The sequence below is a fragment of the Actinia tenebrosa genome, unplaced genomic scaffold (assembly GCF_029948245.1).
Source record: "Actinia tenebrosa isolate PJP-AT-01 unplaced genomic scaffold, QUT_ActTen_1.0 PGA_scaffold17__23_contigs__length_9995812, whole genome shotgun sequence".
Lineage (NCBI taxonomy): Eukaryota > Metazoa > Cnidaria > Anthozoa > Actiniaria > Actiniidae > Actinia > Actinia tenebrosa.
The window spans coordinates 3,401,248-3,428,657 of NW_028292577.1; the positions used below are offsets into that span (position 1 = coordinate 3,401,248).

General features: G+C 36.4%; 4 protein-coding genes across 7 annotated transcripts in view; 2 read left to right on the forward strand and 2 right to left on the reverse strand.

Annotated features, from left to right (window-relative positions):
- Positions 1-42: 42 nt before the first annotated feature.
- Positions 43-13,339, reverse strand: LOC116302433 (uncharacterized). Its single transcript, XM_031711723.1, has 12 exons — positions 12,871-13,339; positions 10,550-10,719; positions 10,332-10,417; positions 9,219-9,308; positions 8,521-8,610; positions 7,629-7,677; positions 6,174-6,253; positions 5,897-6,084; positions 5,279-5,385; positions 5,004-5,142; positions 4,136-4,389; positions 43-1,860 (listed from the first exon to the last, which is right to left on the reverse strand). Exons 1-12 carry the CDS (start codon positions 12,933-12,935, stop codon positions 740-742), a joined length of 2,439 nt encoding a protein of 812 aa, XP_031567583.1. The 5' UTR covers positions 12,936-13,339; the 3' UTR covers positions 43-739.
- Positions 13,340-20,032: 6,693 nt separating this feature from the next.
- LOC148910237 (uncharacterized) lies at positions 20,033-22,277 on the forward strand. Of its 2 annotated transcripts, none has more exons than XM_089031932.1 (3): positions 20,033-20,323; positions 20,524-20,749; positions 20,832-22,277. In XM_089031932.1, exons 2-3 carry the CDS (start codon positions 20,524-20,526, stop codon positions 22,166-22,168), a joined length of 1,563 nt encoding a protein of 520 aa, XP_088888058.1. In that variant the 5' UTR covers positions 20,033-20,323; the 3' UTR covers positions 22,169-22,277. The 2 variants fall into 2 exon arrangements, with proteins under 2 accessions (XP_088888058.1, XP_088888059.1); XM_089031933.1 differs by having other exon boundaries at positions 20,603-20,749.
- Positions 22,262-24,837, reverse strand: LOC148910238 (uncharacterized). Of its 2 annotated transcripts, XM_089031935.1 has the most exons (4): positions 24,554-24,837; positions 24,160-24,353; positions 23,868-24,031; positions 22,262-23,676 (listed from the first exon to the last, which is right to left on the reverse strand). In XM_089031935.1, the coding sequence occupies exons 1-4, from the start codon at positions 24,567-24,569 to the stop codon at positions 22,701-22,703; spliced, it is 1,350 nt and encodes a 449-aa protein (XP_088888061.1). In that variant the 5' UTR covers positions 24,570-24,837; the 3' UTR covers positions 22,262-22,700. The 2 variants fall into 2 exon arrangements, with proteins under 2 accessions (XP_088888061.1, XP_088888060.1); XM_089031934.1 differs by having other exon boundaries at positions 24,160-24,837.
- A 546-nt stretch (positions 24,838-25,383) lies between these two features.
- The window catches only part of LOC116302431 (BAI1-associated protein 3), a 31,868-nt gene continuing 29,841 nt past the window's right edge, over positions 25,384-27,410 (forward strand). The window contains exons 1-2 of one of the 2 annotated variants that reach the window (XM_031711721.2): positions 25,384-25,530; positions 27,263-27,368. In XM_031711721.2, the coding sequence (XP_031567581.2) occupies positions 25,484-25,530; positions 27,263-27,368 (153 nt within the window). In that variant the 5' untranslated portion in view covers positions 25,384-25,483. Of the gene's footprint in view, positions 25,531-25,804; positions 26,025-27,262; positions 27,369-27,410 lie in introns of those variants that run through there. The other variant, XM_031711720.2, reaches the window with a different exon arrangement.

Here is a 27,410-nt window from a genome sequence, read left to right on the forward strand (position 1 = left end):
CTGGAGCACTGAACCCGACATCAAAGTATAAAAACAACGCTCCATAGTTCATTGTTTATTGGAATGTGATAGAGTGAATGTCAACATTTCTACTCTCTCTTTTAATATTCATTTTTGTTTCGTGTGCATCCATATAATATGAGCCATTATATTTACATGGTTTTTTTCTCATTCACAATGAGAATTACTGATCAAAAGCAGCTTACAAGACACCATAGCAACAAAATAAATATATCTAACTCTTTAATATCTTTAAAAAACGTGGGTCACGGTGCTAAGGCACTATCAAAAAGTTGTGAAAATTTGCAATCCTAGGTCATTTGTGCAAACAGGTCACGTGACCCAACACCCTTAAATATTTCATTGTATCAAAACGAAAACCAGAAATGAAAAGGACTTCTTTTAGTAAGAACATCTCCAGTGCAGTCGAGATGCTATTTTCAATTCTGGTGTTCACTTTTGACACAAATGCCAGTCTTATAGGGGATAAAGTCCTGAATGTTGTGCGCTAAAAGGATTTGTTATAGCAAGTGACCCAGACTACTTCAACATGCATGGATTACTTTTTAAAAGACTACAAATATACATGCTCATGATAGTCGCATTATGGGAGTTTATGGATAGCGTAAAAGTAAAACTCAGCCTTTTTACTCCTTTGAGGAAAACAATGAAATTTTAAGATAAACTAGCTACTTTCTCTCCATCCAAGGTACTGCAGGGTGGATTGAAAACTGTGATTTTATTTTCTTGCTTCGGGAGTGAAATTTACCCGGGAGTTGGCGAGATGAATAGGTTCAGAACTGCTGTTAAATGTGTGATGATTCTTATGCAAATGATGATCAGCCAAGTTACAGTTATCTTTTAGATCTTCGATGTAAGCTCCATGATCTTTTTTATGACTTAAATCCTTTCGTCTCGCCGTCTCAATCCCATTAGAAATAGTAAAAGTAAAGCTTACAAGATCCGACGTGGTAATTGGATTACCATGACTTTCGTATAAAGCTGTCTCAGTTTCAAAAACCTCTGTGATTGCAGGTAAATTAGCTGATGCCAGATTCTGTTCATAACTTTCGGACATTGGATTCAACTGTGGGTCCATGAAGACGTGTTCGAGGATAGGTAGACTACTTGATGATGATGATGATGGATGTAAACTATCTGGTGTTGTTGAATATGACGAGTGACTTTCATGTGACAAAATGCTTTCGATTTCACCCAAAGGCAGCATCTCAAAGTCTTGGAAGGAGTCTTCGTTTGGGGTATCTTTGAGATATTCATTGCTTTCTTCCACTACTCCATTACTCTTAGAAGCATCTGGTTGTAAATAAGACGGGTTTGCAATCAAATGTTTAGCCGAAAAATGCTCACCATCTTGTAGAGACACTTCGTCATTATGCGGGGCATCAAATACACCTCCCAAATGGAAGGCAAAAGCATTAGGTACTGGATAAGGGTTCGTAATAAAAGACGCACTATTTGTACCATTAACACCGGTTTCCGTGCCACCTGAACGATTTTGACATACATTGTTTGTCATCATAGGCTGCCGTTGAATGGGCGAAAATGACGAACAAGGTGAATCACTGTGGCCACCTTCATCTATAAAGGAACTATGCAATTCTTTGATTATGGAGGTCATTTCGTTATCAAGAACAGCCAAACATCCTTCACTAACTTGGGAAGTAACCACAGCTTCAGATTTAGAAGTGACATCAGCATTAAAATGAGGTAATCTAGGCTGTTCATAAATAGTGTTAGGAGTAGTCTTGGTTGCATTAACAGATGAAGGAGCTTCATGGTAATCACCTGCTGGTAATTGCAGGACATATCCATTACGGTAACCTGGTGACTTGCTTACAGCTGGAAAAGAGGAACAAACTTTAAATTATTTTGTTCTTTTTGTCTAGAACAACAAAATTGGCAACACCAAGGAAACTAGCGAAGAACAAATATTCTTCGTTAGGGAAGGTACGTTACAACTGAGTTACTTATTTCCCGGTCGAGATATATTTAGATTTAGCTAGTGTCACGTGGTGTGATCTTTCAACTAATAAGAGTGTTCGTTATATCGAAAAATTTCGTAGCTATAGACCAAATGCAAAACTCGCATTGATGTGAGGCTTAAGCTGTGAACAAAGGGATCTGGCGTGATGCAAAGCAATTTGGCGTGATTTAAAGGTCACGAATCATGCCAGATCCCTTTGTTCACAACTTAAGCCTCACATCAATGCGAGTTTTACATTTGGTCTATATAACAATACATTTTCTATCCTCGGGGAATGGAGTACCGAAGTGTGACGTCATCAAATTTTGCAATTCAGTTTTGAAATGATCATATTTTCTAGAACACACCATTGCCTACATTTCTGCCAGCTTTAAGGCTGTTCCGAGCTTTAGAATGGAGATGTTGGGTATTTAAGATCCAAAAACCCCCATACATTTTCTTTTATTTTGGATTGGATCCAATCACGTTAGATCCAGCCTTAAATAACAGAAAATGTATGGGGATATGTTCGTATTAAATGACCTATATCTCAGCCGTTTTTCGCTCTATCGGTGTGAAGTTTAGCACCAATTCATATTTTTACATGCAGTTTCTGATGTCACCAAAATCCCAAATGTCTTTAAAACAATTTTGTGACGTCCACTTCGAACTTTTTGAACTTTGAACTTTTTATTTATTAACACACATTAATAGAAATAAAAGAATTATTACAAGGATATAATTATGGAAATTATAAGAGCCAATGATTTACAATTGAAATATAGAAAAAAGAATAAGAGAAAGTGTGTGTGGTTGTCGAAGGAGTAAAATACTTTCTAGTCGACAGCCACTTACTGTGATTGATTATTATAACATATTTTGACCAAGAGCCGATTCGGAAATATACATAAATATTTACACTTAAAGCGCTACTCTGACGAAAATCGCTTAAACATGGATTCAGCTGAAACCCCCCAAGAACACTCCCCAACACTCCCCAAAACTCGGGGATACTCTTCGATACTCTGTTGAACTCTATTTTTGTGCACATACTGTGCAGGAAGTTTCTATTTTTTTGTACACTAATCTGGCTGCCTTGTCACATGTGTCAAAAAACACGTCCTATAGAAAAACGTGTCTTTCCAAACATAACTTTATTTTGCATAAAGGCCTATCTTGTTTGTAGAACCTCTGACCAGTGTAGCCTTTAAGGTAATTCTTGTTTTGCACTGCGCATTTTTATGCGCATACAACTAAAAGCATGGAACTAACAAAATTTAGGCATTTTTCTTTCGGAAACTAAATAAGAAACATGTTCAAAATCAATTTTAACTTTTTTTTGAGTAGAGAAATTGCGATTTTTATCTGACTCGCCCCAGTCTCCACTCGGAAAAGTGTAAGACTACTCTTTTTTTTTTTTTCAAAAAAAAAAAAAGATAAATCAAAAGCGAGAACGGGGACCCCCATAACTAATGACCATGCAAAGTTTCAGGACAAAGTTATCGGTAAAATTTCTTTCAAGGGAATTACCTTATAAGGAGACTATGCTCAAACAACGCTATTAGCCAGTCAAGATGTAGCCTCTTTCGCAGCCGTTCTTAGGGTCGTCACGCAACGTTGCGTGACGACCCTAAGAACGGCTGCGAAGGAGGCTAGTCAAGATGCTGCAATGTTATACTTTACAAGACTGTTCTTGAGTCAAAACGTTTCAATGACTTACCAAACAACATTATCAACACTACTGACTATAAACAATTTTGTTCACTTTGCGAGTCATTTCTTAAGTTTAAATTGTTTTAACAATGAATTGTGAATATGTTTTCTTTGGGCCAAAAGTTTATATACGAAAAGAATGACTAGAAGTTTTTTGAGTAAGATATTTCGGACGATATCCATCGTCCATCATCAGTTTAATGAATCACTATACGTGTATTAATGAAATAAAACAAGTGAAATAAATAATGATAATGAAATAAGATTAATTAAAATTCATAATATAATTTGCTTAGTTTTGTTGTTTATAATGCGCCATTGTTTTGCTCTAGCTTTGTCATCTCTTCCCTTTGGTCAGAGGCAAGTGCTCTCACTGCTACGCCACTAACGCTTCACCTAAAATATTTGATATTTGACCTTTCATTTCCAAAAACTTACTTAAGGTTTGTATGGAAGTCGTCACACCATTGGCCGTGCTGGTTATGAATCCAGATGTGTTGCTTGATAAGGATTGGAATGAACTCTCAGCATCTGAACTCAAGCTCCCATGTGCACTGTCACAAGGAGAGGAACAACTTGATGAAGAAGCCGAAGATAGACACTTTGTCAAGGCTTTTATTTTTTCTTGCCCTTCAATCCATTCTTTCATTTCTTTAATATTCTGAGCCTTGTAATACGCCCCTTCTTCATCGCTTGAGGAAAAAGAAAGAATTCAGTCGAACCGTCAAGGTGGGAATCACTACGCGCTTTATTCAACAACTCATGAATAATTCAAAAGCCTTAGCAGCGACCATAACGCATGACGTGCATGGATCTTTAGTGGGAGTTAAATACCGAGTACGCAGGCATTGAGTCATATTTAACAGTTATTCTCCAAAGAAAAAGTGATTATTGGTGAATATTTAGCATAATCACTGAGCCTGAACAATTGTTTAAGTATATTGTTATTTTCTAAGAGTAATTGCTTTATAGTATAATTTTAGACTTGAGAGAGAGAGAAGACGAAATTAGGGATTTAAAAAGTTATTAATATTTCAGTTGTGGCGATTTTACATTGGCTCACAACCAGTAAACCGTCTTGAAAGGTGTCCAGGGATCCCCAGGGACAGGGGGATGGGATAGACATATTGTTAGTGGAGGCAGTCGTAAGGCAAGTGGGGACAAGATGATAGACAAGGGATAACCAGGGGATCCCCAGGGACAGGGGGGATGGGATAGATATATTGTTAGTGGAGGGAAGGCAAGTACAGTAAAAAACTAGAACATAGAAATAAACTATAACAACAAACTAAAATAGTCAACTCACCTAACAAATACATTATGTGCTACCATGCCCTCTATTTGACCATTCTTCAGCATAGTGTATCCTGTGCCTCGTACCCACTGCCATTTTCCATTTCCCTTCAAAATCCTGAACGTTATAGAAGCTTTGAAATCTTTCATTACTGAAAACCATGAGGGAAAAATGCGATTTAATAACCTTTCAGAAATATGAATCGGAAGATGAATATGTGTTTTTCATACGTATAAGCATAAAAATATATAATTAATGTGGAAAAAATTGTCATCATCATTACTCACAGCGTTCATGGACCAAAGCCATGGAACTAAGGTCATCTGGATGGAAGAAGAAGTAGGCACTTTTACCCATCAAGTCTTGTTCATTGAACCGAAGAACTTTTAGACCCCTGCAGATAGAAACGAAAGAGTATTATTCTCTACTTTCACATACCCATAATACTTTGCAACTTGGGGGGGGGGGGGGGGGTAAAGCATTATTTGCTATGGAGAAGTAGAGAGTAGGAGATGCAGAGAGATTGCAATAATATCAAACAACCAAATACATCAAGTGTGCATAAGGTGAAACTGCATAACCATAAACTTAATGTCTGGACCTCAGTCTTGCAGGATGATGCTTGGAACATGTTCTTTTGGTTTCAGGAAACCTATCTTGTTATCATTCCACTCAAGCACAAATCATCAGTTTGGCATCATTTCATACAAGGCATTTTTGGGTCAAGTGGAATCATTTTTTTTGTGTGTGAAGCAGACGAACAAACTCTAAAGCACTGTACATTATAATCCCATTAGTGAAACTAGTGTAGAAATACTGCAACACTCCGGTGCCCAACATCAAGAGTGAAACAATGTTTTTTTATAATTTATGCACCAAGTAAAAGAAGCAACAGTATAGCTCACCTGCTATCAACTTGCAAATTTGCCATAGCTGCATCCATTTTGCATGTGTATTTCTCTATGTGTTCTTTGATTGGCCTGTTAATATTTTCACTTCTGCTAACAGGCGAACAAAGTGCAAAGAATCCATATTGGCTTCCAGTTTTTGCACCCCTTTTGATCATCTTTAAGTGACCATAAAACCTAAAACACTGAAAAATAATACTTGGCATGTAAGTTTCTGAGGAAATACTCGTTTCCACATGTTTAAACAATCTGTTTTACTGCTACACAATTATACCTTATAATAAAAAGGGCTGATATGGCTAGACAACCGTCCTGCATGACATCTAATATTGCAATAGCATTCTTGACGTGAATCTGTAAATATGAAATAAAAAGTTCAACCAGTACAGTAAAGAAGAAGCATGCAAAGGGTATTGCATACTGAGTGAAGGCTAAAGACATCTAATAAGCCAATCATGGTGCCTCGCCTTTGTGATCAATTAATCAGAATGTTCTATACTTATGGCAATGACACAGCCACAGCAAAGCAGATGGGATATTCCTATTCCACACTTCTTTTTAATTTATACATGTAGCCAAGTGAAAAGTGCCCTCTAGCAAAGGAACCCATTACCAAGTTATTTCCATACATTGCATGATTTGAGTTTTAACAGTCTAATAAAAACCGCTGACAGCTAGCTGTACAGTAGAAAAAAACCCTGCCAGTTTGTCTTGATTAAATAATTATATATTAATGGCTTTTGTTTAACAAATTCGCTGATGTATACGGAAAGTGGTTAGTGACACACGAGTACCAGGTGGCATATTAGTGCCCCTGGGGATATGACGGGATCATTAAAATGATGTCCACCACCAATTTATAGTTCCGACTCACACAATAGGGATCAATAACGACCATAATTACAGCAGTTTTTCTAGTGCAACTAAAATCTTGTCCCACAAACAACTACACAGTATGTGTTCAAAAGAGTACTACAAGGATTACAAGACAATTTTCTTTATTTTCTGAGGACATGAAACAATTGAAGCAATTCATTATTTATTTTCCAAGTTTTAAATTCTGAGATATTCTAGATAATAATTATTTGTTGAGCTCGTAGGACATAGCAATGGTAAATAAGGGGAGTTGGAACTATGAATAAGTAAGCAGCATTTCTAGGCTTTCACCTACATGTAAGCCATCGAAAATTTTCCAAAGACTTATAGACAACAAACCGAAAGAACAACGAAAACTATATATCTATCTAAATACTGTATCTATATATCAAAATTTGTAGCTAAAAGAATTATTAGATATGGAGATATGAGCGATTGATTATACTCATAAATTAGTTGAAATGTATGGGTCCACCATCTTGGTGTCCTATTGAGGGGTACAAACATGGAGGGCAAATCATGAAGGTTGAAAATCATGTTTATATTGCACTCACTTAATAAAGTTAACAATCATCTACTAAATCGAAACAAAAATAATAATGTAGCATTTCAATTAAATTTCCTTATTTCTAATGCTTTGAATATGCATGACAATGATTACTCGGCTGGTAATAAATCTAAACCGAACATCGAAAAAATACAAAATTATTTTGGTAAAGCTTTTCTCATAATGATGTAAACGAAATGTTTGACAAACTGTTTTGTGGAGTGAATATTTTGAATTTTAATATTTATTGATGACGTCAAGTGAAAGCCAAGAATAACTTAATATGCATAATACATTTTCACAAACCTGGCACCGTGAATGGCAAATTATGGCTCTCCTTTGAAAAACCTGTTTTCTGATTCAAAAGAAAGGAATGTCATCAGTATAAATAGTTACATACAATGTACATATAGATATACCTACATATACATCTGCATACCTTCGTTAAGATGCATAATCTTAATTAGCTTAATTAGCTAATTAAGATGCATAATAAATGACACACTCATTCAAATTATTGCAAAATTATTGTTATGTTCAAAACATATACAAAGCAGGTGAGACCAAAAATTGTTCTGAGAAATGATGTTATTCTGTTATTCATTTGAGACACACAGTGGATATCAAACATTCAAACATGTGTTAAATGCCTCCATGCTTTCTGTCAGTCCAACAAGTTATGATCACCATTCCATGATTTTCCACAGCAAGATAGCAGAAACATGTGGATTGACTAATGTTTTGGTGCAAGATTGAGCAACAGTTTCACTATTAACATTTTAATAAATTAAAGATGTATATACAGTCTAATCATACTGCATTATGCACTGTATAGCTAAAATAAACATAACGATTCTCTGTTTGATCTCAAGATAATCAGCTCGGCATTGCTTGATGCACTATTCATGCTACATATATCAGGCTTCAGACCTATATTTTATGTACACTTTGTATTTTTTATTCATTATTTAGTCAACAATTCTTCAATTGCATGTTATGTCATTGCGGCCTCTCAGGGGAGCGTTCAAGGTGCCATTAAACAAAAGTTTTTTTTATTAGCATCCATTGTAGTTAATGGCACCACAATGGCCTTTGTCTTTCAACTCCCTTGGGAATGCTTGCAATCCATCTATTGATACTAAATATTCAATACCCATGCATGGCTATTTCCTAGATGTTAACTACATTTTGTTCTAACCTTTGATGGGCACTCCTCAAAACATGACTTGAAGCCTTGCAAGTCTTCAGGGTGAACATGAGAAAAGAAATCTTGATGCATTAGCCGTGTCTGTGATCAGATAATAATTTTTTTAGATTATTAATAAATTTGTTATAATTTAAAAAAATTCTAAACTCCAAATAATCCCCAAGCAGATGGAATGAACTTGGCACGTTGGTAAGGGAGTTTGATTGATGGAAGCCAAAATGCCAGACATCTGGAGTCAGTAGGTCACGGAATCATGAAAAGTACTATAAGTGGCACTTGAAGCAGCCATCTCATATCAAGAAAAATTCTGAACTCGTTGACATTTACCTGGTACACAACATCATCAGAGCCAACAGACCTACTTGGCTTGGGCTTAATGTTCTCCCATTACAGACCATGTGTCATTTTCCCTTGAGAATAAGATTCTTTGTTTGAGTTGTATTTTTATTCATGTGTCTTCTCATGTGCAACTGTTAAACAAAGAAATAATACTCTAGGGAATGACACATGATCTGAAATGGGAGAACATTGTATACCTGAGCCAAACCAGCATTATTTACATAACAATGTTCAGTGTTTGGTAAAGGTTGGCAGTCAATGGACATGCATGGATGCGTGTGTCTTTTGGCATGCATGCTAGCAAGCCATGAGGGAATTAAGATTAAACATCAAAAAGTGTTTTGACTAACCTGACTGTACCCAAGATAGTTCTTAACATTTTCTGAGACATAATAAACATTACCATCTTCTGTTATCACAATGAAAAATCCACCTATAGCCTGTTCAAAAAAAATAAAATAAAATAAAAAATACAGTTTTAATAGCTGTTTGGAAGTGTTCTTATTTCATGAATATAAAATATGGTTTGGTATGTATTTATAAACTCTCAGTCCACCCGCAGAGCTATGGAGAATAAGAAAATGAACATAAATTGCTTGGATATCAATCCTACATCTACCTGTTATCTCTCAGGTCTTTTAATTTTTGCACAGAGTTAGGACATCAATGAGACTCATTACAGCTTATTTTTCAGACTAATTTTACAACTTGTATATTAAAGTGGCTCCCTAGAGACATCTAGACTTGATGTGAAAGCGTTGTCTAGTAATACATGTAAACATAGAGTTTTGGGTAGTAATCTATTGCTAATGGAGGCTCACACATTGATACCCAACAGGCCAACCATATTATTATTAAAGTTGGTGAGTTTAGAATTCAATTTTTATGAAGCTGATCATAGATTTGTATACAAGGTTACTATGGTAACACTATGTAGCTATGATGAAGGCCATTCTTGGTTCTAAAAAGCCATTCAGGCTACCTTCTAAAATGCTCTCAACGCCATAATACAACTTTATCCATAATTTTGACAACTGGCCCACCCCAAACTGACCACCCTCCTGACCACCCTCCCAACCACCCTCCTGACCCCCCTCCTGACCACCCTCCTGACCCCCCTCCTGACCCCCATCCTGTCCACCCTCCTGACCACCCTCCTGACTACCCTCCTGACCACCTTCCTGTCCACCCTCCTGACCACCCTCCTGACCACCCTCCTGACCACCCTCCTGACCCCCCTCCTGACCACCCTCCTGACCACCCTCCTGTCCACCCTCCTGACCCCCCTCCTGACCACCCTCCTGTCCACCCTCCTGACCCCCCTCTTGACCACCCTCCTGACCACCCTCCTGACCACCCTCCTGACCACCCTCCTGACCACCCTCCTGACCACACTCCTGACGCCTGAAATGTACACAGTCATGCACTTGGAAAGACTTTTAACCAATTTAAGTGATATTTACCTCTAAAGCCATTTCACTAAGACTAACTCCTTGGACATTAACTTTTTTCTTGTTTGCACCATGCAATTGTTGTGTTCTGTCAGCACCTGTAATCAAGCAGTAATCAACAGGTTTATACAAGTGTTACATGTACAGACAGTGTAGACTTCATGAATATTAATATATTGCTGGATTGCACTCCATCCCAAGAGAATAAGCTAAAAATACCATAAACTTACTTTGAATAAGGTTTTGAGTCTGGAAAAAACTGACAGTCAACTTGAGGATGGATAACCTATCTAGTCCCGACTTAGCATCACTGGATAGAGGTAAAAGGTCAGCCAACTCATCCATTACATTATTCAGCTTTTCTCTGTGGCGCTTTGAAGGACTGAGCCCTGTATCTTGCCTAAGAAATAAACATTTTAATGTCGTTATAAGAAATAATTGACACCCTTTTTTAGCTAGCCAGGGCAAAACAAAATATGAAGAGAAAAAAGTCCATCCTCACTGAACCCTAAAATATTGAATATGTTATGTTATTATGTGGGTTTATCTTTTTATTTTTTTTATTATTTTTATTGTTAAAGCTATTTTTGACACTAAATATTGCAAAAGCATGACTTGTGTTGCTTTAGGCATGCTGCAGATTTTTGGTAGACTGCAACTATTGCAGAATATTTGTATTTGCTCCAGGTTTTCTCCTGTGGTATTTGTACTCTACTACTGAGTATATGATAAAGCACCATATCACTATTATACAATGTAATCCTAAATGGAATTTGTCATATGCATAAATATATGTGGGTGGTACATGTGTGGCATAGTGGTTCGTCACTAGCCTTTCATTCTGTGGTCAGGGTCCATTAGCCCTAGTAGATTGGGCTGAATCATATGTGAATTTTATTTGATGTGTTACAAGTTTTTTGCATTGCCTTATTTTTTCTCTGATTCTCCTCCCTCGCTGATAAAAATCAACTTGTATGTTGATTGTTCCCGGCGTAGTCAATTCACGATGACAATTGATGATCAGAAATCCAATTGAACTATCGAATTCAATCGAAAATATTACAAAATTGGTTTCGATTGGTTTTGATCAATTAATAAGTAATCGAAAGTCACAAGCTAACCTCACCAATCGATGGCAATTGATTATTGATTGAAAGTGGCCATAGAAAATGGCATTACTCTGTCACAGGTGGCAGTTCTTCTAGAACGCCGAATGAAAGCCAAATTTCACCTGGAACTTGGCGCCTTTTGCGTTGTGTTACATTTAAGAAAAAAATAAACAAAAGGTACGTCACCATTTGGAGACTAAACTTAAACTTTTCCCATACCCCAATTTCTTAACTGAAAAGCCAATAAGAATATTACAAGCGAAGAGCAAAGGACCAAACTGTACTAAATTTTGCTGAGACTCGGAAAATTTCCAGAAAACATATTTTACACTTTACTGGTTCAAAAGTATTAGGAATAACTGATAAAAATACGTAACCAATTGAAGCAATCGATAGTCGGAAAGTCGATTGAATAGACCTATCCCGAATTCACTTGACTGGCCACGAAACAATGTTTTCAAGTCGAGGTTGAACTTGATGAATAAAAGAATCAAGTTCAATCTCGACTTCAAACCATTGTTTCGTGATCAGTCAAGCGAATTTGGGATAGGTCTATTGATTGATCAAACCAATTAATAGTCACAAATTTTCAAGCCATCGATTGGTCTTCGATTTCCAAAATCAACCAAATAATTGGCATTGATTGCATTCAACTTTTTTGATTTTCGATTATTTCGATCGACTACTCCAGGAGTGTTCCATGTTGTAGTAAATATAGAGTGTAGCCCTGCATGGGGAATGATAGTTGTAAAACATAATTTACTTTGATCTTTTTACACCATCACAGTAATGTCAATATATATTTTCAATGTTTATTCTTTCAAATCTTGCGATTAATGTTGGTGATGGCACTAAAGTTTCTTAATTTATTAAATATTTAACGAATACTGTGACGTAACCAGAAAATATTGTACATAAATAGACATGCATGGATGCGTGAATGCAAATAACTGTCCCTCGAGATTTTTTAGACAAAACTATTAAACTTTTGCATAAAAAAATTTCGTTGACCCTAAAGCAGTGTTGTTGAAAACACGATAAAAAGAAAGTTGCTTCTGCCAGAACACTGAAGTTCATATTTAAGAAAATATGATGGCCATTAATTGTAGACAGAAATCATTTCTTACGTCTTAAAGACGTCAATGAAACATCCATGCATAATTTCTTTAGTTTAAGTAAATAAAATAGGGATCTTTTTTTACCAAGGTAATAATAAAGAAAATTTTGAAACATTCTACTTTATAAATTTTCTTAGATCCTTAATTTCTCTTTATTGCACGGGTATAATATAACCTGCTATCTATACAGTGGCCTTACAAGACGCCATAGTCGATTGTATGGCAAGTTTACCAAACAAACCCATACTATCAAAATTATCATCAAAACTTAAAATTAAAAATTAACACAAATAATAATAGTAGAACCTTAAAAAGTAGTCTTACCTTTTTTCTGAAGCATCAACAGTCTTGTTGGTACGTCGACTCGACTTGTTTCTAGATGTCTTCATGTCTGTCCAGAGACTACAGTCGCTCTATCACAAGTGTAAAGTCGATAATAACACCCACAACGGTGTGCTTTCTTTGATCTCGAAAATATCAAATCTTTATGCAGTGAGAAACATTAACCACTAGCTCATACAAAAGCAACGAAAAAGCTAACACAAAAAGACTAAGTAACGTGGACTAGACAGAAAATAAGCTTACAGAATCTGCATAAAGTTTGTTGTTCTAAATGACAGCTCTGTAAGTTCACAGTCAAAGCATAATTGAAGTAATCTAGTGTTCAGCACACGCTTTTTAGCCTTTTAAATAGACTGGAGTCGATGATGAAGCGAAGAGAAAATATAAATCACTTCAAACGCTCCTGCATACATTTGTGGAGACTATTTTGGACACGATCGACGGTTCTGGATGCAGCAGAAACACGTGATAGCACAGGAAACCCAGACACTTTTTAATAATTCATGAACCTTTACAGTCACGAAAGCAAAAAAAGAAAAAAGAAAAAGAAAAAAAGGAGAAAAATTGCTTTACCTTCTTCCTTTTTCAATTTTTTGTTTATTTTACCCTTTCTTTGTTTTTCTCTAATTTTTTCTTCTTTCTTTTTCTTCCATTCGTTCCTCTCGGCGTTTTGAGTGGGACTCGGAAGATGCTTGAAATTCAGTCAGTGAAATGCTCAAACCTACTTAGGCCACAAACTAGTTTTTGTACTCTCCCAAGTATCTTCCTTTTTAAGAAGAAAAAAATTATTGTGAGGGGTACTAATACAGTTAATGTCATTAACGTTGTCCACCGAAAAAAAACATTTACACATTTACACATTTACACATTTACACATTTACACATTTACACATTTACACATTTACACATTTACACATTTACACATTTACACATTTACACATTTACACATTTACACATTTACACATTTACACATTTACACATTTACACATTTACACATTTACACATTTACACATTTACACATTTACACATTTACACATTTACACATTTACACATTTACACATTTACACATTTACACATTTACACATTTACACATTTACACATTTACACATTTACACATTTACACATTTACACATTTACACATTTACACATTTACACATTTACACATTTACACATTTACACATTTACACATTTACACATTTACACATTTACACATTTACACATTTACATATTTAGACTAAAGTAAACCTCAAATTTAAATGTAAAATTCAACTCGTGAATCGAAAATCCAGAATGCCCCGACCATTTAGTGAGGACTTAAGTCATTTAAGATGGAGAATTGTACTTCAGCGTTTGTTTTATGCCAGAACGTTCGAGGAAACACGTGATATTTCTTTTAGTCTAAATGTCTAAATATGTAAATGTCTAAATGTCTTTTTTCGGTGGACAACGTTAATGATATTGACTGTATGTATAGGTAGTCGTATGGGGCAGAGTAGCTGGGCAGAGTAAAATTAAGGATTACTTTCACGAGTGTTCTCATAACTATGGGTGTGGAAGGGGACCGGCTCGTTCTCCTGGAGGACCTGAACAAAAAGTAAAGGCAAAACAAAAACAAAAACCCCAGAAACAAACAAACGATGAGAAACAAACATTTTTATTCATTCAATAGTTTTAAGAAAATGCCAAAACATTTTCATTCATTGAATCTCAGATTGCAGGAAAATTGTCACTGATAAAAATAATCAATAACAAACAAAAAAAAAGGAATTATTATTATTATTATCATTATCATTTTTTTTTTTTTTTTTTTTTTTTTTTTTTTGCAAAACAGAAGTAATTATTTCAATGTTTTGAATGTATAGGCTGAATGTATAGGCATTTTTGATATTACCTCGTAAGTACTAATATATAAGACAGTAATTTTCATCCATAGGGAGCTTTAGAAACAAAATGCAAAAAAAATTTTTCTAGTTTATTCGATCCCAAAGAATTTTTTCTTCTATTTTTCTAACAACCTTCTTGCAGTTAGGTGTATATCGACAATAAATTTCCAAAAATTTGGAACACATTACGTAACATGCCCTCCTCGCTACGCCACTGTATGTTTGTACGTAGAACTGCTTTTCATTCCTAAAATTCTGAAAATTTTTATGATAACACCGCCAGACAATTCAGTTAATGGTGTTATATAACGTCACCTTGCTTTGTCGATAGTACACGAGCCTGAAAGGTTATATTTATGCAACAGAACTTTTTACTGATATGTCAGCCATCTTAAATTATGGAATGCCCACGAAGCAAAGATATTTACAAAGAATTGATGGTTTTCAACCATTCCCAAGAGAATTAAATAACAAAAGACACGGCGGCCATGTTGGAGGATATAACAAAAGAATTCATTGACAGTTCTTTCGTTAAGTTTCTCCAACATGGCCGCCGTGAAAACCATCAATAGACTGGTGAGTTTACTCTTGCAAATCATGTTTTACATCGCTCCAGCAAATTCAATTAGTTCTTAGATGTGTTAACATTGGATAAAAGACACCTTGACAGTTGTGCTGTCTATAACAATTCCAATATTTGCTCCCACGGCATCCCATTTTGCAACATTTTGAAATTTCCAGCCAATCAGCTGGCACCAGATTTATAACTGCTGACCAAATATCTTAACATAGCAGGCTGACACAAGCGATGTTGTGTGAATTTGTTGCAATAGTGTGTGACACCCCGATTCAAATATTTGGTGCTTGCAATGTTGCGTGCAATGTTACACCGTGTGTCAGCACCTTAAGTAAAGGTGAAACAACTGCATACTTCAAAGGCACTATAGAATGTTCGAGTGATAGGTTGACAAATGCAAATGATCACAGGATATAACAGATCAGTCATTTTCTCATAATGGGATCAAGAACACTCGATTTACGACAGACGCACCAACATAAGTTGACAGCTTCTCCACAGTACGTGACGTTCCCTTTCCCTTTCGAGGGCATGTGTTTTTAAAGACTAGTCATAAAGAAATGGCATGAAAAAAACGTTAGGGCTTGATTGGTTATTTTTTATCAATGTAAAAATAATTCATCTGGAATTGTAAACACACTTTTTAACTGTTAACTCTGACGCACGCCAACGTCTTTCTAATCTTCTCCTTTTCTGCTTCCTTAACCGCTTTGATATCATCAGAATACCCTGGTGCCGATGGGCGCAACATAATAAAATATTTCTAACAAGTCAGTTATTTAAAGTTGTAATTAACTTTTAGCTATATTGGAGGACGAGAGCAGCAAAGTCATCTGTTTTAGATGCTTTGTCGCGTCCCTCTCCAGCGATCAAAAAATCTGACGTCAAAGTGATGTAGGGCAAATATTTCATTCATTCATGCATTCTTGATGTTGTACGAGCAGTTAGAATTTTGGGTCTTGCCGCGTTATTCCTCGTTCTGAATAGTGGGGGTTAAAAATAGAAAAGATAAGAGTCAAGAGTCAAGAGTCGTGGCTTAAACTCATATTAGAAATGATACAAGATAACAACTCGTACTCTTAAGTCATATCAGACAGATAAAACTAGAAACGGTACCACAAAAAAGCGCGTCTGAGCTTGCTTCTAGAAAGACATGGATTCATTCCAGAATATTAACCGCGATACTGAGGCACGTACAGTGAAATTAATGATACTGAAACAAAAAACAAAACTTCCTGTCAAATAAAACTAAAACTAACCCAAATTACCTAGAACTGTTTATGAATGATTTAGTTTCGATTTAGTCTGACGATGTATAAAAACATTTCACCGTTTACCGGAGATTTTTACGGGAATATCGTGGAATGACATTGGAAATGATTTCCAAATGAGGAATATTCGTCTGGATTTTTTCCTCATGGGGCAATTGCAATGTGTCATCTTAGGGCTTGAACTAACCTTTCTAAATACAAGAAAATCTATATATCATAGTTTAAAACTTAAGAAATAAAACTGTTTGGCCTAGAGTTCAGTCTAAATGATAATCTTTTTTTTTTTTTTTTTTTACTTTAAATCAAAACCGCCCGCACAAATGATAAGTTATAACTTTAACTTAATAGACATTTCGTGGTGCAACACGGATGGACTTTTCCCCTCGTCTTTGTAATTTGTCTCGCACTGACGGTCTCAACAAAATACAGCAGACTCAAAAAAATATAATTCTACATCATCCTAAAATGTCTAAAAATATATTTAGACTTATCTTTCTTTGGTGAGGTCTTACTTATATCCAGCTAGCCAATCAGAAGACAACATTGAGAGCCTAAAGCACTTTTCGGCCACTCAATTTTACTCCACCGATAGAGTAGAATCTACTCCACAAGTAGGAGTAGTTTTAGAGGAGTAGGCTAAATGACTCCCAAAACAGAGTAAAAATAACCGGCTTTCGGAAACTTGAAGAGTCAAATAAGCTCCGATTCCAGCGGTCAATCATCTTGAGTTTATGCAAATATTAATGTATCGGCCGTTAACTCCTCTTTTTGCGAAAATCTAAAATGACTCAAGAATATTCCAAGCAGTTGCTATGGAGAGTAGTTTTAAAGTTAAGAGAAGGCTGATCAAGCAGCTGAATGTAGGCAAAGACCAGGAAAGGTGAGTAATTCGTAATTCAAATAAAGCCTAGTAAACATTCAGTTCCTGAATTCCTCGGAAAAGACGACTTGCACTAACAGGTCACGTGACCTACCTCCCTTAAAACGAGTAGTTTTGTCAAAATGAAAAACAGAAATGAAAAGAGCATCTCGCATCAGTAGTATATACAGCCATCAGTCAGTCTCGAATTTTCTCACAATCCTTCTTCTTGATCTTGTAGCTTTGACACTATCTTCTTCTGTGAGTTCATCACCCTCTTCCTCTTCACTTATTTGATTTTCACTCAGTGTCATCTGTAGTCCACTCTTCTTCACTAGCACTACTGCTAAATAAGGGGATTTACACTTTCTTCTTCTTGTCTTCTTGCATAGTAGTGAGGCCTTATAAATCCTAATTTTCCATCTTTGGAGAGGTATTTGCATGAGAGTTTATGATACTCTATGTATTTTATCGAGTTCTTTGACTGTTAGCTTACTCAACTCCCCTGATTTAATGCATGAGATAGGGTCAGTCATAGTCATCGTACAGTTTAGCTTTCCGATCTTCCTTGTTTTGCTTTCTCTTAGTACGAGCCCTCATCTCGCTAGCTCAAAATCAGAGCTCCTCGTAGTGTTTTACGGGAATCTTGTAATAGATCTACAGGGACACACTTTCTTTACTGGGGTCTGTCAATGTTTGTTTGTCAGAACTCTGTAAGTCACCTGCAGCAAAACATTTCTTGCCTCTTGCTCTTGGTAAGAAGTCGTCAATGTCTTGAGGTGATCCATCTTCAGTTGTAGTTGGTGTACTGAAAACATCTAAGTAACAACCTTCCCTTGCCTTATCCGGGAAGGACGTGGAATACGCTTTATTATAGGTGTTTGCCATTGTGTAATTTGGCAATATTCATAGTTTGTAGCTGGATCACATGAATCTCGAATATAATCCAAATACAATTCGGCCTAACTGAACGTGCCTCTGCATAAAGATCTCAAGGTTCTGCATATAGCAGTATCCAGAAACAGAAGGCTTGTTGTTAGCTGTTGCATGCTGGTACTCCTTTATGTAAGTTTGGTTGAAAAAATGAGAATCTTCAGATGATGGGGTCAACTGTGAATGAATAAACTCTCCCAAAACAGGTGCTCCATCAATTCTGTCAGCAATTTCCTCTGCCACTCCATGCATTCTTTTGCATTCTAATCTCTTCGTTTCTAGTGTGCGCTTCTACTGAAAGGTTCTTAATTTCTTCATCTGTGAGGCCATCAAAAATTGGGTAATATTCCCAGGTCAATGTTTCACCGTCAACAAGTGCATCGCCTATGGCACTGTATGTTCTCTCCGCCTCATTTTGGCCCGAGTCACCTCTTGACTATCTGTGCAATCTGATGTAATAGTCAAGATTCCACATAAAACATATTTCCATAACTCTAATTTGCACCAGGTCCTGCTTCAGTTACCTCTGACCATCTTGGTTTTATCACAGGCAAAACAATATCCTTTATTCGTTCAATCGTTTTGTCACATTGCAGTGCCAACCGTTCACATGAAATTATAACGTCTACTTTGTTAGCTCCAGAATTATCACCGAGTAAATCAAGACATCTCTTGATAGTTTCCAGGATTTCACTTATCAGGGGCACTGTAACCTGTTAGAGAACACGGTCAGATCTGGTGCAGATTGGTTCTGTGCTAGTTGTTCATTAGCTTTCGAAAGATAATGTTGCAAGTAATTTAGACGATCCACTTCACATTGCTTGTGTTTGCAAATTAGTGTGTCCTGTATTAATCTTCTCAAGATCATTTCTCTCACACATATCCTCGTATTGGAAGTAAAAAGCCATGACATGTTCTGATGAAATTTCTTGTGTTTACTCAGGGGCGGCGGAAGCTGAACATCTTTGGGGGGGGGGGGGGGGGGGGGGGCACTGAAATATTATATTTAACGCTATGTGATAATAACCACTGTTTTGTTTGATTGCAGACGCATGCGCCGTAAAACTATGATTGAGAACCAATATTTTGTGGGGGCCCAGGCCCCCCCCAAAATGTTCGTGGAGAGGGGGGGGGGGGGGGGGGGGAATGTTCGTGGAGGGGAGGGGGGGAGTGGTTCCGCCACCCCTGTTACTTCAAGGCCTCTGTTGGTGCAAGGTACATCAAATCCTTCCTTGTGGGCATGAGCTAGTAAAACAATTTCATTTGCCCATTTTTATTTATTTTTTAATTTCAGGTGCCCTTCAGAGCTTTCTTTTTTTTCCAGTACCCCCCTTTGATATCTTCATGTTTCATATCTCCACTTTCTCATCAGTCGGCCCCCCTTCCCCAACAAGTTTTTTTTGTGAATGCTCCCTTAATCACTATAAAATTTGCTTACGAAACAACCACAGGTTATATTTACAAAATATTATCTCGTCCATTCTCAAGAACAGTACAAAAATTTTTGCTCATGATAAAAATCATAGCAACTGAAAATTCTGAGTTTGATAAGGATGAGCAACAAGAATGGCTTTAATCAAAGGAAGAAGACTTAAAAACAACTCTCCATCGCAATAGGCCCTTTGCAGCTAGTGGTCACGTGCTTGGATACCGCTTAGCAACACAAAACTGGAGAGCAAGCCTTCCAGTAAACAAAAGTTGTAATAGGTCAAGCACGCGTGGTTTTATACGATAGTTTCATCGTTCAAAACGCTTAATCCTTTTGCCCTATCTACAAACACAGTAAGATAATCTTAAATTCTCTCCTTTGGACTCGATTTTTGGTTCGAAGTAACGATATTCTTCGCGTTATCGCGAAAAAATTGTCACCGCCGGCCCGCTCGACGGCTGAAAAACATGGCGACTTCGCAAGGTATGTACTTCAAAACTCTCCTTTTTTTTGGTTTCTTTTCAATTATTGGACTTCTAAAATCTCTAAAATAACAGTTTAGATTGTGAATGGTGATCGATTGTAATTGGACGGCATTTTAATGGACGATTTGTTTATTTTTTGTGAGAGTGATTCCACGTCTAAAGTCAAGACTAACCCATGTTTACATATATTCGCTGTAGATGTTAGAACTCCCGACGAGCCATCACATACCAAGAAAAATTCTTCGTACTGATATTTTTATATTTATTTTTGTTTTAGATGAAGTAGAAACTCAAGACATCTCTATCTTTCCTTCCCTCACCTTCGATGATGTAGGGAGCTACGCTATAGAGAAGTCTGGCTGCACAAGCACTTCGAAAGCGTACAAATTTATGGCGGAACCAGGCTATTTACATGACGTTAAAGGTACTTGATAGCCAAAATGTTTTTTCTATTTCATTATGATATGAATGGCAGACAATTCACACTAATTTTTCCAATTTTTTAGTGATATATACCGACCAGTGCGTGAGAGTTAAATGCAAGTGTTACCGCTCAATGAGGAAGTCTGAACCACCGCACATTTTAGAGGTGTCAGTCCAGAACAACAATTTGACATTGCTGTCTGGGCTGTGCTCATGTGTAGCCGGGGCAGGTGGATACTGCCATCATGTGATCAGGCTTCTTTACTATTTAGCCCTTCTTAAGCAACTGGGACATCGGACATTGCCTGATGAGCTAACATGTACCAGCATGAAGCAGCGTTGGAGCATACCTAGAGGATCCAAAATCGCACAAAAAGAAATACAAGACGTGCTAGTGAAAAAACCCCAACTTGGCGCTTCGTACAGTAGATATATCAAGAGTAATTTGTATTCCCCATCTACCCAGTATCCTACCCTCACAAAAGAGCACTTTAATGGCTTCCAACCACCTTATCCTCTCTTTACAACCATTCTGCCCAATCAAGATCAACTTGGCAATATCCCATTTGTACAGAGCAAGTTTGGAAATGTCCCAAAAGGCTGTGTCCTGTCATATCAACAAAAGATGTCAACTGACTACATCATAAATGATTTTACTTGCACTTCTTTCCCAGAGCTTCCCCTCTCAAGTGCAGAGGACAGATTTAATAACAATGTGTCAATCTGTCTTGACAGTCGTCAACAATCTATATTTGGAACATTGTCTGTGACAACAGAGTCATCACTGAGAGTGCAGCAGCAAACAGTCACTCAAAGTCAGAGTGATGTATGGCACCTGCTCAGAAAAAAAAGGGTAACAGCAAGCAAATTTGGCATTGTCGCTCGCCGGGTGTCACATTTTGACACCCTTGTCAATCAGCTAAACCCCACCAGATTTGTACAAACTGCAGCAATGAGAAGAGGCATTGAACTTGAACCACATGCTGCCATGGTCTATGCTAGCAATGCAAAGGGTGGAAGAGTAAACCTCTTCCCATCTGGGCTGATTGTCCACCCAAAGTGCCCATGGCTAGGTTGTAGCCCAGACAGGAAAGTTTATGACCTTGATGCCGTAAATAATGGTCAGAATCCCTTTGGCTTGTTAGAAATAAAGGTCGTTAAAGAGGGGGAAACATCATTTGACAATGTGAGGTATCTCACCAAGGACCAGAACACTAACCAGTACAAACTGAAAACAACAGACATTTATTATTACCAGATCCAGTGCCAGCTTGGACTCACAGGATTAGAATGGTGTGATTTTTTCAGTTACATTGATGAAAATTTGTTTGTTTGCTCTAGAATTAATTTTGATTCAGTGTTTTTCCAGCAAGCAAAGGACAAAGTTGATAGTTTTTTCTTCAATTACTATTTACATTAATACACTAAGATTTTTGTTGTTGTTCTCAAACCATGGCCAGATTTCTTATGATAACAAATATTATATTATTTTTATTAATGACAAATCAATTCATAATCTTAATTTATTTTTTATTATATTTATATCATATTAGTATTATATTTATTTGTGCTATTTAGATTTTGTGTTTGTTCATTAGTTTTTTTTTTTGAGTTTTCATTTACAAACAAATTGAAATAGTTACAAAAAGCAATCCAAGACACATGATAAACCAACCTGCATTAAAGATTATCTAATGGGTTATGTAAGCCACATTAATCATACATTCACCAACTTCTTACAGACACTATGCCTCATTATTACCATTGGATAAAATAAGTGGGCCTTGAAAATTTGTAAGGAGGCAGGCTACAGTATATAACTGATTGACTGAACCTAAAGTGGACAATGGCACATCTGAATCAAAAAAGTGGTACTCTTTGACTCTTCTTATTGCCCTCTCGACATGAATTCTAAGACTTGCTAGTGTCTTTGTTTTTTGAACATCTGCGGCCTAGAATTGTTCCTGACTTTCAAGAAACGGAGGAATATTTAACTCTACCCGCTTCTCCCTAAGTAAATCTTCAATGTCAAACCCTTTGTCTGCCATGACTGAATCACCAGGTTCTAACAAATCTAGAATGCCGCTGCACCTTGTGATTTCCTTATCACTAATCCCCCCTGTGTAAAGGCTAGAAACGAAGCTAATAGCTCCATTAGGGGTAATGCCTATCAAACCCTTGAGTGTAGTATTACTCTTATAACTAGAATAAAGCTGCGACTGAAGTAGTAGGGAGGTAGGTGTTTGAACAAAAATCTCTGTACAATCTAAAATGACACGTGTGCTTGCATAAAGCTTTTTAAAACCTTCTGGCATAAACCTATCAACATCTTGCCTTGAAGGCCAGATCACTTGACTACCAAGAAGAAAATACAAAAAATTAGTCCATGTGATCAATTTCCTGCAAACTGACGATTTATGTATTCGGAACCTATGAGCTAAATCCTGTCCGAATAGACCTAGTTTGAGGCGTACACAAAACATAAACAATTCATCCACAAGAAGCATATTTCTTGAGTCTGGTCTACTTTCTCTTTCTCCAGAGGCATAACAATATGTCATTTGTGCAGCACATGGCTGCAAAAACTTAAAAAAGAACTGAATATGTAAATAGGATGGGAAACCTGTATAAAATCTTATGATCTCATTGTCTGTGCCAAATCTCTCAAGCCCAAATTTATTAAGTGCTAATTGTTCTGCAGCTTGCCTCTTAATGTCCTCAATTTCTTTTGCAGCTTCAACTTTAACCCTTTTTATTTCAGTGAGGGCAGCTGCAGTTTCATTTCTACTTTGTTCAAGTTGCTTTTGTGCATCTTGGAACTGTGCTCTGAGTGACTGGACTTGTGCTTGTAGGTCATCCATGCTGAAGGTTGTAGAAGTGCTGGGACTATTATCTTCATTGTCATCACTTTCATCTGTCTGAGTGTCTCTGTAAAAAGGTTTTGAAATTATGATGACACTCAGTTCACACTCAGTTCACACTAAATAAAAAATTATAAAAGACTAAATTATTAAAATTATAAAATTATTTTGGTTTAAACCAAAATAAACATCAAGTACAATTCCATCAGTCAAGTCTAAATGAAATGTATTGAAGTAGAAATATGTGATATTCATTACCTATCTACTTGTCGAATTATCTTTCTTCTTGCTTTGGATTTGGTTGACCAGTCAAAGATTGATGGTACAGCTTCTCTTTTTAGCAACTGACGTCCAGAATCAGTGGGAGGATTGTAATCTTCCTCAGTGAAGTGTTTTGAGCACACTCTGGTACTTTTGTTAACCTATTATAAATCAAATGTCCTTTTAATAACAATGTAACTGTATTCAACTATTTTTATCTTCATTACAGTTTTTTAAAGATCCACAGGCAATTCGTATTGTGCATTGATATTGTTAGATTCCTATATACCTTGAAGTGTGGGCCCACATCTCTTCGTATCTTCACCAGCCATTCCTTTTTCAATTGCTCATCCCTTGCACGGCCTGGTAAGCGGTGAAACTTTAAATCAGGATGATATCGAGAATCTCCGTTACACAAGGGAACACAACAATGGTACGAAGAATTTTTCTTGGTATGTGATGGCTCGTCGGGAGTTCTAACATCTACAGCGAATATATGTAAACATGGGTTAGTCTTGACTTTAGACGTGGAATCACTCTCACAAAAAATAAACAAATCGTCCATTAAAATGCCGTCCAATTACAATCGATCACCATTCACAATCTAAACTGTTATTTTAGAGATTTTAGAAGTCCAATAATTGAAAAGAAACCAAAAAAAAGGAGAGTTTTGAAGTACATACCTTGCGAAGTCGCCATGTTTTTCAGCCGTCGAGCGGGCCGGCGGTGACAATTTTTTCGCGATAACGCGAAGAATATCGTTACTTCGAACCAAAAATCGAGTCCAAAGGAGAGAATTTAAGATTATCTTACTGTGTTTGTAGATAGGGCAAAAGGATTAAGCGTTTTGAACGATGAAACTATCGTATAAAACCACGCGTGCTTGACCTATTACAACTTTTGTTTACTGGAAGGCTTGCTCTCCAGTTTTGTGTTGCTAAGCGGTATCCAAGCACGTGACCACTAGCTGCAAAGGGCCTATTCCTTGGAATCAGTCACCAAGTCATTTTAGATTTTCAAAAAAAATGATGCGTTGATGGCCGAAGCTGAGCGATCGTGTTCGTATGATAATTTGCATTAACCCCAGATGATTGACGGTTCGGAAAATCCAATCAGGGTTTTTCGAAACGGCGGGTCGCGATGCAACGATTTTCGCTGTATTAGCCAGAAAAAAGCTATATATATTGTAGATCCCCTTATGAACAAGATGTGTTGTCAAAGTGATAGGCCGACAAGCCGGTCGATAGCCGCGGGCTCATTTACAATTGACTTAATTCACTATGACGTCACTGCTTGTATATGTGGGGGATAGAATCACCAAATCCAATAGAAAATTCAACAAAATTTGCTCCTAGCGAAACAGTTTAATCTAAAATGGCCTGGTTTTCAGATATAATATGTGTTAATATGTACTAAAAATATTCTGAGCGTTTGCTGGCTATTCTACTTCACTTCGTGGATTGATACGGGTTTTAGAACAATGTTCGGTTGGTTTGCGTTGATTTGACCCCGTCCGACGACCATGATCCTTTTTAAACAATAGATTGTTGAAGATTGTTTTGATATGACGTCATAGTGAAGTAGGGCAATTGATCAGGCAGGAAGTTAACAAAATGGAGAAGAACTTAAAAATGAAATTTGTGCGAATGTTTTCTGGAAGGTAAGGAAAATCTAGCTCTAAAAGGGCATAAAATAAAATATTTTAAACATGCAAAATATTGATACAATGCATAGTTACCTATTTTAGTTATTTCTATTTATTTCATCCTGTTTTTATGAGATTATAACCTCATGTTCGGTAAACTTTGTGTATCGCTGTGTTAAATGTGTTCAAACGCCGTGAAGGTCAAATATAAATCATTCCTGAAATCATCCCTGAGATCTTTACTTGTGACGTATGACGTATTTTGCATTTTTATCTTGCATGAATTAATCATGCCCTCTGTTTAATATAACGATCATATGTATTGCTGGGACGAGCTTGTTAAGAATATTTTGAAATGATGTTCTAAGAAGTTCTTTCGATATGAATTCCAAGATCTCAGAAGATGAAAATTTGGAAAGACTTCGTCAATCACGCAAACTTGGTTTGTGCCAAAAGCTATCAAATCAGTATAAGGCTTGCTACCTCGAAGGACTAACTCCGTTTGATAGGTAACTTATTATTTGCGTCTGATATAGATTCATATAAAGTGTTTTAATATATGGGGAATGTTTTTAATTCGTGAGATGTCTGCGGTGTGGTGTCTATTAATGAATTTGTATCAATCGCAAAATAACTTTAATTCGATACACTGACAATTAGATGTCTTGCAACCTCTAGAAATCAGCTCAGACTTGTGTGTTAATGTCTTTATTCGATTGCATGACTTATTAAGCTAATTCGAATCCAAATGACTTCAGAACTGCCAAACAATATTAATTGATCGTTACGTGCATTTAGGTTTTTTAAAGCATCTAAAAATATGAGCTCAAAATTGATTTTTTTAAAACCCTTTAATAGATGTTTTAATTGCTATAGACTAGAAGAGCATTATGACTTCAATATCAATGACGTATTATAAACAAAGAGAGCAATTGATCTCATACTGTGAAAGCAGATGGCTTTGCATTTTGATTAATACTGCAGTTTCAGTCTTTATTTATTTAAAAAAATAACCTGCATAAAAGGCGCAACCTCACATTCGGCATAAATATGGCAAGTTGATATGTAATTATTTGGATAATTAGATGCTCAAATATAACATTGTTTAGTATTTCTTTGTGTTCAAATTCAATACAATAGAATTTTACTAGCCATTATTTAGTCAGAGAGGGTGAGAGAGGAGAAAATTATTTACTCTTTTGTTTGGAGGATGATAGAAGTAGACAGTAAATTCATGTTGCTGATACAAGTAGACAGAGCCCTGATAGGATATAGATAGGATATACGGGAGCTAAGAAGAAGAATGATCAAGATATCATTTTCTGACTGCCGGTGGTAAGGTTTAATTGCTCTAAAAAGAAAATACTAAAGAATTATGTAAAATAGAGACCCCACTAAATCGCACTACTCATGCAGTCTTGTTAAATATCTTTTTTTTTTTGTGAGTGTGTGTGTGTGTTTTATTCTTGTTTTATTACTGTCATTGTAATCATATTTATTATTATTATTATTATTGTACTCTAACCAACAACACTCAAGCTAATGTCAACTAATCGGATCATGAATCGAAAACAATAGAATTCAAGTTAAATTTATTGAACGTCTAGCTTATGAAAGCTATTCAGGAAGATGAAATGATAAAAGAGAAAGAAAAAGTAAAAGTACATTTATGCAAATAAAAATAATAAACTCAAGTGTTCACAGTTAGGGTAGAATGACAGTAATATATTATAATCTTTTCATTTAGGTCCCAGAAGTTTGATGGTGGCTTTTTTGAAAAGTTCATTTCAATTGATTGGAAAGAACTAGGAGAAGGCGATGGTAAAAATGCAGTCGATAGTACACAGATTGAGGTAAAAATAGCTCTATCTCCACACTTGTATAAACTTTACAAA

Excerpts from the sequence above, each read along its gene's own strand:
- LOC148910238 (XM_089031934.1), bottom strand. The coding sequence starts at position 24,435 with ATGGACGATTTGTTTATTTTTTGTGAGAGTGATTCCACGTCTAAAGTC. Across the intron at positions 24,032-24,159 it reads ATGTGGGCCCACACTTCAAG|GTTAACAAAAGTACCAGAGT; the intron begins GTATATAGGAAT and ends GATTTATAATAG. Across the intron at positions 23,677-23,867 it reads ATAATTCGACAAGTAGATAG|AGACACTCAGACAGATGAAA; the intron begins GTAATGAATATC and ends ACCTTTTTACAG.
- LOC116302433 (XM_031711723.1), bottom strand. The coding sequence starts at position 12,935 with ATGAAGACATCTAGAAACAAGTCGAGTCGACGTACCAACAAGACTGTT. Across the intron at positions 8,611-9,218 it reads ACTATCTTGGGTACAGTCAG|ACACGGCTAATGCATCAAGA; the intron begins GTTAGTCAAAAC and ends ATCTGATCACAG. Across the intron at positions 7,678-8,520 it reads TTGAGGAGTGCCCATCAAAG|AAAACAGGTTTTTCAAAGGA; the intron begins GTTAGAACAAAA and ends CTTTTGAATCAG.
- LOC148910237 (XM_089031932.1), top strand. The coding sequence starts at position 20,524 with ATGTTAGAACTCCCGACGAGCCATCACATACCAAGAAAAATTCTTCGT. Across the intron at positions 20,750-20,831 it reads CTATTTACATGACGTTAAAG|TGATATATACCGACCAGTGC; the intron begins GTACTTGATAGC and ends CCAATTTTTTAG.